The sequence below is a fragment of the Acomys russatus genome, chromosome 10, assembly GCF_903995435.1.
Source record: "Acomys russatus chromosome 10, mAcoRus1.1, whole genome shotgun sequence".
In the NCBI taxonomy this organism is placed as follows: domain Eukaryota; kingdom Metazoa; phylum Chordata; class Mammalia; order Rodentia; family Muridae; genus Acomys; species Acomys russatus.
In genome coordinates, this window is record NC_067146.1 from 795,433 (window position 1) to 808,780 (window position 13,348).

The 13,348-nt window shown below is 39.3% G+C and overlaps 1 protein-coding gene across 1 annotated transcript; it reads right to left on the reverse strand.

Moving 5' to 3' along the window:
* Positions 1–1,781: 1,781 nt before the first annotated feature.
* LOC127194814 (taste receptor type 2 member 40-like) lies at positions 1,782–2,747 on the reverse strand. The gene has a single exon (XM_051152390.1). The coding sequence runs from the start codon at positions 2,745–2,747 to the stop codon at positions 1,782–1,784; it is 966 nt and encodes a 321-aa protein (XP_051008347.1).
* Between the last annotated feature and the right edge of the window lie 10,601 nt (positions 2,748–13,348).

Below are 13,348 nucleotides of genomic sequence, written 5' to 3' on the forward strand. Positions count from 1 at the left end.
CATCTGGTTGAAGGCAGGACAGCATACAGCATCAAGGGGCTACTCAGTTTCCTGCCTGCGAACAGGGAGATGCCATTTCTTTAGGACAAGTCTAGAGAGGGATTATGCATTTTGGTATCTATGTTAATGTGATTTGAACTCCAAATCGACTTCTTGTTTTTTTTTTTTTTTTTTTTTTTTTTTTTTTTTTTTTTTTTTTTTTTTTCTGTGATGTGTTAGCCTAGCTACAGTGGGCATGGATGCTTTGCTAGCTTCTGTTACTTGGAAACCGGGTTTCCCCTCTATTTCATAGGCATTGGAATGGGACTTGCAATCTAATTTATCTTTACTATAACAACTACAAGAAGGTAATAGCCACTCATATAAATATGGTGTCTCTTAAAAGAATATGGTTTTACAATTACAAGGTAATGTATCTGAGTGTGTGTGGGCATACATTTGTGTGTGTGTGTAACTTATTTTCCTCATTTGCAGTTTGTAGGGATAATGGACTCAATTACATGAATCTGAGAGGCAAGGGGCACAGAATTACTCCTTTTCTTTGCTGTCAACCCAGGTTTTATTTCGGAGCCTCCCAAGCTTCCTATGAGCAGAGCGTTGTTTTTCTGTTTTCTTCAGAAATTTTAATTTACAAAGTACACAACAGAAGCAATACTCAAGTTCCCATTTTGTAAACAATCCTTTGAAACAATGTTTCCAATGCCTTCCGAAAAGTGACAGCGCAGAATGTTTTCTTTCTTCACAGGCTCTCCCATGTAACCCTTGTCCCATTAGTCTCTTCAGCATATTCTGGAACAGATAAAGCCAGTGGTGGCCCCACCATCGCCATGAGTTGGTTTGTAGCAAAATAGACATTTTGTCTGAACGCTCTGTTTACTTCACACTTTCCCTTCCATTTTTATTTGCCGCTCTTCTTGCTTCATTCCCTCCCTACCAAATTTGGAAAAATAAATAATTCAATTGACCACATATGTTTTCTTCTTCTGCCTTCTATTTCGTCATTTATTCCAGAGAAACTATTTGGGTTACTTATTTGTCTTTATAGACTTTCTCTTTACACACTCTCTCACCTTTGCATCGCCCTCTCTGGAGACATCTGGAAGCTGGATGCCACCCTCTTACTTCATTAGTAGTAAATACAGTCTCTGCTCAGTCAAATTCAAAGCCTCTTTCTTCATGTTTCACCTTTTTAGGAAGACCTAATATCATGCATCTTAATAGCCATGTCAGCTTCTCCCCCCACCCCCATTCCTTTCTCTGTAGGAATTCTGGCTTCTCCTATCACTCTGAATGCTGTGCCTCTTAGCAGGCCTTTTGTACTCTCTGGGGTTATCAGGGTGCCAACAGTAGACTGGCCAGATGATTTTCTGTCTAGTCTAAGATATCTTCAAGGATCTAAGGATATTCAGTAGTAACAGGCAGCCATCAGAGCTTCTCCTACCTGGACTGAGATCTCCTAAGCCTCGGGGGTTTGTCAAGGGCAGAGAAGTGTATGGGGCCAGATATGAAAAATCTGTGACCGAAGACTTTTTTTGAGTCTATCTTGAAGTTGCTTCACTACGTCTGCTTAGATTCTCAAGCTAATCCAACTTCACATTCATGTAAGAATCCAGTTACCCTAGGAACAGTTAGTGTCAGAGCAGGTTGTGTGTGTGTGTGTGTGTGTGTGTGTGTGTGTGTGTGTGTGTGTGTGTGTGGAAAGTGAATGAACAGATCTGTGAGGAAATGGCAGACCTGGTTGGGCCTGGTCTTATAATTGTCTCTGGTTCCAGGCACTGGATCTACCTTTTAAAGCAAAGGTGGATGTGGTGCTGAAACCGCCTCCAGGCTCTTCTCAGCCCTGGGTTTCTCAAGATCAGATGCACTGCCTGGCCAGCTGGGTAGGCAAGCATGATAAAATTGCACACACTATTCCAGACACTGTAGAAAGAAAAGATGCCTGCCATGGAAATAAAGAGAGCCAGTGCATTGATAACGTAGAGAAGGAGGGAGTAGTTGGTTGATTTGATGGCGCCCAAGTGAGCCTCCATGCTAGAGTCCCTGGAGCCTGTGGCACTATTCTCCATGTGCAAGGTGTGCCTCTTGAGTGAGGCGATCAGCAGAGTGGCGGCCATAATGAACATGAGCAAAGGAACCAGGATCCCCGTGTAATATAAAAAGGCCAGGCTGAGCACATTGATCTCGGAGAAGTACTTCCTCTCTGTCGAGTTGGAGAAAGGGATGGGAACGGAAGTGTTCACGTACACGTTGAAGATGTCTTTAGCGAAGAAGCAGCTTAAGATGAAGGAAGCCAACACTGACAGACTCATGAGCCGAGGCATCCGCACTATGATTTTCCGCTTCATCATAAGAAACAAAGGGTGAGCGAAGTTCGCAATTTTAAGGCAATAGAAGACGTTGAGCCAGGCAGCAAACCAGAGGTTACAGTAGCTCAGAAACACAGTGATGGATTTGAAGAGTTTATACACGGTACTTTGGTTATAAATGATCCGGAAGAATAAACTACAAGTAAGCTCTCCCATTATCCAGATCTGTAGCGAGAACCTAGAAAAACTCAGCATCAGCATAAGGTGGTCACCAGTGGGAAGCCTTTTGCTCCTGATCCACTCAGTCCCATAGATGACTGTGATGAAGCCATTGCCAATGACGCCAATGGCACAGTATATTGCAAAGACCACAAAAATGATGATGATTTTGTACCTGGAAGCATAATTGTCAGCAGCATCTGCTGTTGTTGTTGTTTTCATTCTGTTTGACTGTGACCTTTGGGTTCCTCACCAGTCAGTGTTCCTGCAATACTTCCCCTCTTAGTTGAAAGTTATTTCCTATTATTTTTTATTTGCTTGTCACATGACTACAAGTAAGAGGCTTGCCATGCAAATTATGAAGGGATTTGGTTACTGGTTCTGACTCCATTTTCCATAAACACGCATTTGTTTGAGGACTTTCAAAAACATGATGGGCAGAATTTGCAATGAATGTACAGTACAGAATCTTCTCATGTTATTATTTCAGCTCATATTCGCCTGATAGGAGAAGAATCCCAAGTTAGGACTCTCAGTGTCCCATGTTTTTTTTTTTTTTTTTTTTACTGTGGGACTCTTTTTTTTTTAAATTTTTTTATTAATTTATTCTTGTTACATCTCAATGTTTATCCCATCCCTTGTATCCTCCCATTCCTCCCCCTCCCCCATTTTCCCATTATTCCCCTCCCCTATGACTGTTCCTGAGGGGGATTACGTCCCCCTATATATTCTCATAGGGTATCAAGTCTCTCCTTGGCTACCTGCTGTCCTTCCTCTAAAAGCTTATATCAAAAGACTTACACTACTGGCTACTACTTATAAAAGCCCACTACTGCCTGTTCATGTTTCCTTTTATGTTGCCTAGGCTAGCTTATGATTCTCTTGCCATCGCTACCTAAATAGAAAGGATTATAGGCATGCACCATTGTGCTCAGTCTTCTTGCTTTCTTTTTTATTGACCTTATTTTCTAAGATTTAGTTTTATGGTTACCATGTAAGCCAATTACAAATTCATTTTAGTTCTTATATGAACATATTTCAATTAAACAGTGCACAGAAAAGACAAAGTGGGATGATGGCACAGTCCTCCTCCAAGAGGATAGCCTTTTCTACCTCTGGGCACTATACAGATGCATGAGCATGGATGATCCAGGCTATCCTGTGGAGACAAGCGAGCTGCATGGTGTAGGTCTATGTTTTTGGTCTCCTGGTACTCCTAGCAGCACCATCATCTCCCATGCAGCGAGAGAGAGAGAGAGAGAGAGAGAGAGAGAGAGAGAGAGAGAGAGAGAGAGAGAGAGAGAGAGAGAGTGTATCTCACATTGTAGGCAAGCTGGTTGAGCATTTTCTTAATTAGTGATTGATATGGGAGGGCATAGCCCAAGCAGGCCATGAGGAGCAAGCTAGTAAGCAGCACACCTCCTCTATGGCCTCTGTATCAGCTCCTGCCTCCAGGTTCCATCCCTGCTTGTGTTCCTTTCTTCACTGCTTTTGAAGATCAAAGTTATATGGGACTGTGACCAAAATGAACCCTTTCCTCCTCACGTTGCTATTGGTCATGGTGTTTCAGCACAGCAATAGTAATCTTAGGACAGCTTGCTTGTCTTAAACAAGGAATATACCTTTTAGTTGAACAGTATATAGTCCAGTTCATAGTAACCTTTTTGTGTGTGTGTTTTAAAAATTAACAGTTTAATCTTAGTTCTTGAAATGATTTGGGGAAGTATAACTGAACATATTATGCAACTCTGTGGTAACATAAGCAGATGTTTTGCATATTTGTGTAACTCTATTATAGATATATTTTAAGTATTTTTTATTTTTTACATATATATTTATATTATTACACATATATACAATAAACTATCTACAGCAAGAAGAACCATGACACAATCAGGAATTATAAAAATGTCACATTCTTAGTGTTTTGTCTATTTGTATTTGGCAGCCTTGAAGAAACCATCTTTCCTATCTTGGTGCATCTAAAATTATGAATGTAAATCAATATCTACCATATCTCATCAATATCAACCCAAAACATCTATCTAGACCTAAAAACATCTTAACTCCTAAAAAACTAAGCTTAATTATAAAACTGAACTATCTGGTCTTTAGCCCCATTGGAGACGGAATAAAATTGATTCCTGGAGTATACCACAAGTGCAGGTTAGTAGCTTTCCAAATAAAAAGATGACAGAGACAATTTGCTACCTGGATAGTCACCCAAAACTGTCTATAATGTTGAAGCATCATCTTCAGACTTCTGGCCTAATTACACGATTGAATACTGCTCAGGTCCTAAAAACAAGGACATCTTGAAATTTGCAGGCAAATGGATGGAAGTAGGAAAGATCATGCTGAGTGAAGTCACCCAGATCCAGAAAGACAGGCATGGTATATATACTCACGCGTATATGGTACTCATGCATGATTACTCATAAGTGTATATTAGCCACATAATACAGGATAACTACACTACAAAAGGGAGACTGATAGATACATCAAGTAAGGACCATGTATGATGTGGGCCTAGACCCTCTGCTTAAATGTAGTAACACAGTCTCCCTGTGGGTCCCACAATGTGGAGAATAGGGACTACTTTGGACATGCACTCTAGTCACCAAACTTTGATCACTTCCCTCTGGCAGGAAGACCTTGCCATGCTAGAGAGGAAGAGGTTACAGGCAGTACAGATGAGACTTGATAGGCTGAGGTAAGATGTCATGGGAGGAGGGCTCCCTTTGCTGAGGACTAGGAGAGGGACGGAGAGGGGATGAGGGAGGAGGATACAATCAGAATGTGAAGAATTTAAACTGCAAAACAGGCAGGTAACTTATACTGCTAATCCCACTACATGGCAATAGCTCTGAGGCTGGCTAAGACAGGAATGTCTAGGCATAGACAATGCTTCTTGTTGGCAACAGAACCCCTGTGAATTACTATTAGATGCCCTTCTTCATATGGCATGAAGGTAAATTTACAGATGTCTTTTTTTTTCCTGCTCATACAAAGAGCAGAAAACCAGGCATCACACACACCTTATACATTTATAATTTTAGGACTGTATAATGCCTGTGAGAAATTATATGTTTTCAGAACAAAAGAACTGCACACTGACATTGGGTCAGACCTGACAGGATTCATTCTTCTCAGCATGCTGGACACTGACATCCTGTATCCTTCATGTTCCATCACCAAGTATTTCAGTTGCTGTTCCTCATCAGAACAAGACAGCTCCTAGGACACCTTTGAAGAAAGCTTCCAATCCCAATTGGTCCAGCATTTCAGTCTGCCTCACACAGGACTTTAATTAAGCCTGGAATTTCTCCAAGAAACTGGACCACAGATGCTATTCCTAGCTTGTTTAACCATTTCCCCAATTTTACTTGGGCCCTACAAAGGTATTATTCATCCCAAATCAGCCTGAAGAAACCTTAAGAGGATAATACCCATTTCCTGAGCCTGTGTGGCTTAAATGTGATATAGTCATCACATCCAAGCCTGAATACTTGAGAGGGACATTTAAGAAATGAATAAGTCATAGGAGTCTGCCCTCATAAATATTATCTCATCAGTTTATATAGAAGTATGTTCAGCCATGTTCTGCTCAGGTATTTATTTATTTATTTATTTATTTATAATTTTTTTTTTATGTCTTCTTCCATGGAAGGGTACAGCATGCTCGTCTTGTAATTATCAGATTCCAGAGCTTTAAGAAATACATTTCTAATTTTAATAAATTGCCCTGTTTGTGGCATTATATTATGACAGCATGTAATAGACAAAGATAGGAGGCATCTGTGCTTCAGAGAAGATTCTATAATGAAACATGGCCATTAAGTTGAAACATTTTTTTATATTTAGAATAATATTTAATTGGGGAAATATTTCTCTCTCCATCAATTCATAGATAGAAAACATCTTTCCAAGTTGGATAGGAAAGAACAAAAGGAGGAGAAAGAGGATGAAGGGGGTCTATGATGGAGAGTCTTGTCCTGGTCCTCCCCTTCAGCTCCTCATGGAGCATCAAAGGCAGGCAGGGCTACAAAACAGCCCTTGAGTCTACCCCTTAGAAAAGTTGCTAAACCTTCATAATACCCACAGAAAGAGTTGGAAACCTATTGAAGAAACTGATGAATCCCAAAGAGAGCAAGTGACCATACCTGAGACACATAATAAGTGGTTCTGATAAAATGTCAACCATTCAGTTAAGGTCAATGTAAAGCCATGGGATGGACTCCATTCCTCTCTACCATGCCATGTGAGTATGACATCTAGGGAACATGGGTTTCATTTCAGAGAGAACAGGAAGGATAAATCCTGAGAAAATTCAGCAAGGACATGTTTAGTAACGCTGGTGCAACCATGAGGACATTAAAATATACTTTTCTTTTAATCCTCCTTTGTCATCCACAGTAATGTATTGATCAGTTTTTACATTTTAAAATAAAAAATTAACGGTTCAGTTTATTTTCATGTTTGTTTAAATCTTACCATTTTTCCTTCCTTGTACCAAGTTGTAGCTAAGACACTTGTGGGCTAGATTGGGTAGGCATGGGGTGAGCTCTGAGACATCCATCTTTTCCTCTTCAACTTCCAGCTGGTGTGAGAGACAGGAAACAGTGTCTATTTCATTGGCTGCTCTTATCCTTTAAATTTCCTGGTACTGTTGCTTCCTTGGCTATCACCATCTGGCCATATAAGCCTTCTGAATATCAGGCATCCATGTGTTGGCTGTCATGTAATAGTGTGTGTTGACTTCTTTATGCGGGTTTGCAGCAGACTCCAGTCTGCTGACTATAACCTTCCCTTTTATGTAAATAGATTTACCTTACCTCTTTTTTTCTTTTCTTTCTTTCTTTCTTTCTTTCTTTCTTTCTTTCTTTCTTTCTTTCTCTCTCTCTTTCTTTCTTTCTTTTCTGTTACTGGGATCTAGGCTGGTTGCAGAACAGCTGGTACTGCAGCCTCTTAATAAGCTTCATAACTGGCATTTAGCTTTAGTCATTGGCTATGTTCCTCGGGTCTGTTGTATATTGGCACTACCTGAATTTCGCAAAAGAATGAAAAAAACATCCATGTCCTCATCCTACTTTAGTGGAATTCTGAATATTTATTCTGAAGAATAACTGAACAATAGCATTGTAAATCTCTCTATTTTTGTTTTAATAGGGCGTCTGAGTGATGGGAATATGTTAAGATCCACCATCCATTAAGAGGTCTTACCATTCATTTTGTCGTATGGACTCTAGGGTCAATTCTGAGACAACGGGAACAATGTCACCCAGAAATAGTTCAGCGAATTTTTTGCAAAAGAAAAAAAAAATGTATTCTTCTATCAGGTATAAAGACATACAAATGAGCAGCTGCGGTATAGGGAATAATTATAATATTTTCCAAAACAAAATGTTTGGGTTGTGGGGGTCACATCCACAATACAGAGTTAGAAAGCAGCATGCTTCTTGGACACATAAAAGCAGGGAAAGAAAAGTAGACCCTAGGGGGGCATATGCTCCACTTTGTTCATCAACCACTATTTAATGTGCATGTTTGGCAGAGGATGTAATGAAAGAAGATAGTCTGGAAGCCATTATGAAAGAAGCTACTACAGGCACAAAGACCAAAGACATAAAAGTGCAATCCAAATCTAATGATGTGAGAAGACAATTGAAATGTCAACAAGATTTTATCTTGGTTGTTTATAGACTAAGCAGTTATATATTTAAGTGAAATATCTGACCAGAGCATGACGTGCATTATAGATAGCATGATATGGATATAGTGGAAATTGTGGTTTTATTAACACGTGCAAATGACCAAAAACACTGTTGCGGACATGCGGAGCCATGACTAAGAAATTGCAAGGTAAATTATGTAAAAACGTTTCCTTTGGCATATTATCCACCTGCATATTTCAAATTTGATAAAGTAATAATTAGCTTTATTTTTTGACGATGGGTTGCAAATTTTTATGACTGGAAATATTTTGAGGAGTGTGCTCATCACAGACGTGCCACTGGGAAGTAATTCAGAAATTAGCTTTTGTGAAAAGGGGAAGTGTTGAACAGTTGAATATAGATTTGTGTATCTGAGATGTCATTTCTGGAATGTATGGAGTTAATACTGGACTTGCAATGAAACTTGAGTTTTATATGGCAAGTTATGTGAGGCCACAGGCTTTGCATATGCTTATTTACATTATTCAGTGGGCTTTGATTTTTGCTAGAAGTTAAAAATGGGAGATGCTACAGACATTGCTCGCTGCCTGCACTCGCTCTCCTGTCCAAGCTCAAGACACAGAGAGCTAGCTGGCAATCAGATACATAGCACATGGGCCACTCACTTCACATAGGGCAGGAGGCTCGCTCACAGCAGAACAAAAGGAGTGTTGTTGGTCTGTTGAAAGAAATAAATTTGCATCATCTGAGGGGGGAAATGTGCTTATGCTTAGCAGTCAACATTTTGTATCATATAATTGGTCTTTTGAGTGGACCAGCCTTGTGAATGTTCTCCTGAAAGGCAACCAACAGTGGTTATGAGATACTATGTGGTGAGGCATTTCACAGTTCATTTCTTAGTCGTGTGTGTGTGTGTGTGTGTGTGAGAGGAGAGAGAGAGAGAGAGAGAGAGAGAGAGAGAGAGAGAGAGAGAGAGAGAGAGAGAGAGAGAGAGAGAGAGAGATGAGGAGGAGAGGAGAGAGAGAGAGGGAGGAGAGAGAGAGAGAGAGAGAGAGAGAGAGAGAGAGAGAGAGAGAGAGAGAGAGATATCTCAGAAATGTTATCGAGGGCACGAGGAAACCATGATGTTCTGACAATGAATGTCTCTGATGCATGGAGGCATTCCCCTGTGGTCCAGCGAGTAACAAAGTCTCGCCTGTACAGTGAAAGCTGACCCCTGGTGTGATAGTTGAAGGACAACTTAGTGCAGTGATGATTGTAGGCTAGGCTTGTACAAATGTTTTTTTTTTTTGTTTAACTTCATTTTCTTTTAAAATATATTTTATTAATTTATTCATGTTATATCTAAATTGTTATCCCCTCCCTTGTATCCTCCCATTCCTCCCTCCCTCCCATTTTCCCCTTACTCCCCTCCCCTATGACTGTGAATGAGGAGGACCTCTTCCCCTTGTATATGCTCATAGGGTATTAAGTCTCTTCTTGGTAGCCTGCTGTCCTTCCTCTTGTGGAAAGGCTCACTTTGGAAAGCTGTAATGGTTAATTGATGATCATCAACTTGACACGATTAGGAATGTTCTGGGAAGCAAACTTCTTGGCTTGTTTGTAAGGGGAGGCTAGATTGGATTACTTGAGGTGGGAAGCCTCACTTTCCCTGTGGGAGGAGGTTCTGGAATGAAGAAAGAAGAGAAAAAGAGCTGAGTGCCAGCATTCACTCTCTCTGCTTCCTGACTGTGCACCCAACGTGACCAGTCACCTCATGTCCTCACTGCCCTGACTTTCTTGCTTCAGCGCACTGTATTTCCTTCACATCAAAGCTGAAATAAAACTTAAGTACCTTGGGTTGGTCTCGTCAGGTATTTTGTCACAGCAGTGAGAAAAATAACTAATATGAAAACACTTAACTTGGTAAAAATTATCTTTTTAAATAATGGTTTATGTATTCTTTGAAACTTTCATACATGTGTATGACATATGCTGATTGCATCCAACTTCTACTCTCTGACTCCCTTAGTCCCATGCTTCACCTTTCCCTTGCAATTTCAGATTTATTCATTTTTCCCCACGGAGTCCAGTTAGTGCTGCTCATATGTGCATGCATGTGAGGACCATCCAGTGGAGCCTGGGCAATATATCAACGGCTGGAATCTAAAGGAAAAGTGACTCTCTCTCTCTCCAGTCAACTGTCAATCAGCCCTCACCTAAGAGTGAGGACAGGTAGCTTTTCAAAACATATCCTTAAAATTAAGGTCCAATAGCTGGCTTTGTGAATAATTCTTTTCCATCATTAAACTACCTAGAGCTAAATATTGGTCCTGGTAAATATTTTCTAACCAAAGCTGATTTCTGTGTTTATGTTGCAATGTGACACATTTTACACATTTGCCATCAGAGGAAAGTAAAAAAAAATGTCCAAAACAAAAGGTAATGAATTGTGAGAGAAATGTTAAAAATAAATGTTTCTACTTTTAGCTTTCTGTTAGCACTGAACTTATGACAAACATTGTATGTGCACATTTATACAGAGTTTGGCAAGATGAGCTGGTCATTTTCCAGGTTGCTAGTTTGAATATTCTTGCATCAGCCATAGATCTTTATGTCTATGGTTTCTGCAGATTCAGGAGTCTTCAGTGACCTCATCACTGCAAGTCTGGCACCTTCAGGGAGTTATGTAACACTCAGCATCTTTCACCACAAGATGGAGCTGGTGAATGAAGCTCTCTCTAAGTGGAACACTTCCTTAGCTCACCCACTGGTGAGCAATCACGCTCTTTCTTTCTAAGTAGGAGCCTCTTGAGGAAACACTTCTCTATTTCAGGCAGTTGACTAAGAGTTTTAGCAACCCACCTTTTAGGGAGACTTCTTATTTTTTGTTCTTATCATCAGAATTATATCTTTTCATCAAATATTATCTTTTAAAAGAGAATGGTTACACTTATTTTTTGAAAAGTAAATTGCAAGTAAAAACTCTAATTTATTAATTGAAATATTTTCAGGTGGCTACAGAATCTATTTCTAAACAATAACAACAACAAAAACAACAACAACACATCAGAATAACAGAATAACAGTCTGTGAGCATCTGTAGAGCTAGAGCCCTGCATTTAGGGCGAGGAAACTAAGAAGTGAATCTGCTGAGTTTACCCTTCTATTGAGATCATTTTTGGAATATCAAGGAGAGAGTTTTGACTTGTATTTGGTTCCTATTCAAATTTTCTGCTGCTTCTTTACCAATGGGTATTTAGTTGCTTTATTAGGCTCCCTTTATTTAATTCAGAAATTAGTTGTATAGATCATTTCGGCAGATATTTGTACTTAGGTAAAGATGTACACAATAACCATTATTTCTCAGCAAAGCTCAAGTCTCATTTCTGGCATGAATATGAAGGGAATATCCATCACTTCATTGGAGATAAATAGTAAGTGAGATGTAACTATGTTCCAAAAAAGAACCATTTATTTTGTGTGGGCGTGGGAATAAGGTGAGAGGGAGAAGAATAAGGGAGTTTGGAAAGGACACATGATAGGTAAACAAGTGACAGAATTTCAGTTGGCAATTCATGTCAATCAAAATATTGATTTTTTTCTTCAATTGTGTGACAGTTATGTAACGGGAGAAAGAATAGTGTCCATTAATGTGGACAGAACAACCAAATATCCATGTCTTTTTCATGAAAAATTAACAGAAATGGATTGAAGAATTAAATACAAGGAGACACAGGTATAAATTGTCTTGACTTTGGGTTTTGCTAATGACAATGGCTTCCTGAAGAAGAGACCCAAAACACAAATAATCAAGAAAAAAAAAATTAAATTTTGTTTAAAAATTACTTTTATGCTTCAAAAGTCAGTGAAAACACATAAGGAAATGAAAGTATACTCCATAGAATGAAAGAAAATATTTGCAAACCATGTGTTATCTTTATATAAGAGGCTATTATATCAAGATATTATATCAAAGCTCTTACTAATATATAATAAGAAAAACTCAATTAAAAATGAGCAAAGGATTTGGATTTTTTTCCCCAAAGACAGAAAAATAGTTAAAAAATCACGTGAAAAAACCCCCACATGGTCTTACTAACCATTGGGAAATGTACATTAAAACACACAAAGCTATTATCCCACACAGCTATTACCCCACACAGCTATTACCCCACACCTCTTAGGGTGGTAAAATAAAAAGACGATGCCAAGTTTTGGCAGCAATGTTTAGAAATGGAAACCAGTGTCCACTGCTGGTAGAAGTAATGATGCAGCCACTTTGTGAAAGAACTTAGTAGTTTCTGAAAAAAGAAAAGAAAAGAAAAAGAAGGTGAAGGGTTAGAGGGAGGAAACAGATACAGGGTCCTTTCTCTAGACTATATGAACACTTCAAAATGGTTTCTGGTGGTGGCATTCTTTAAAATCTTGTAGTGAGGAAAAGTTTTGGCAAGAAGACAACACTTGGTACTTCGTGTCCTGGTTTACTTTCTGCTTTCTCACATTCCATTCTTGTCCTTGGTCTGGTGTATGCACCAGAGTGTGTCCTTCCTACTCTAGTTTTGCATATTTCTGTGAAAGATGCATTAAATGGAAAACTTTGGCTATCACTGTTTTCCTGAAAGTTAATAGGGAAATCTTTAATACCCAACAGGGAAGGTATGCAACAGTTTGTGAATTAGGGCGTTCTGAACATCTTCTGAGGTCTCCAGGTGGGAACCAATGATGATATGTGAACAGATAACAAAAGAGATGGTCCTGCAGTTGTCTCTCACCTCCAAACAGAGAAGACTCTTCAAAGGGATTTTGCCGTAAGAGGAGAGCAACATGCCAATCAGTGGGACTCCCCTAGGCATTTTTCATACATCCTTAGTTTTGGTTAACTACCCCCCACTACTCCTCCCCACTGTCCTCATCCCCAGTTGATCTCTTACCCATCAGCATTCCTTCCTCTTTTTTCATTACATGTGTTCTACCATGCCTCTACTTATATTTTTTAAGTTGGGTCATGCTTTTCCTAGACTTTCATAGGGCTTTTTAATGTACCCTTCCTTTAAGTGGAGCCACTATGTTTTAAGTGTTGGTAGCCAAGCTCTTCAGTATTGCTGTTTTTTGCTGTTACTGATTTTTAAGTTAGCACATAAAATAAAGGGTTTTGTTGCAACTACA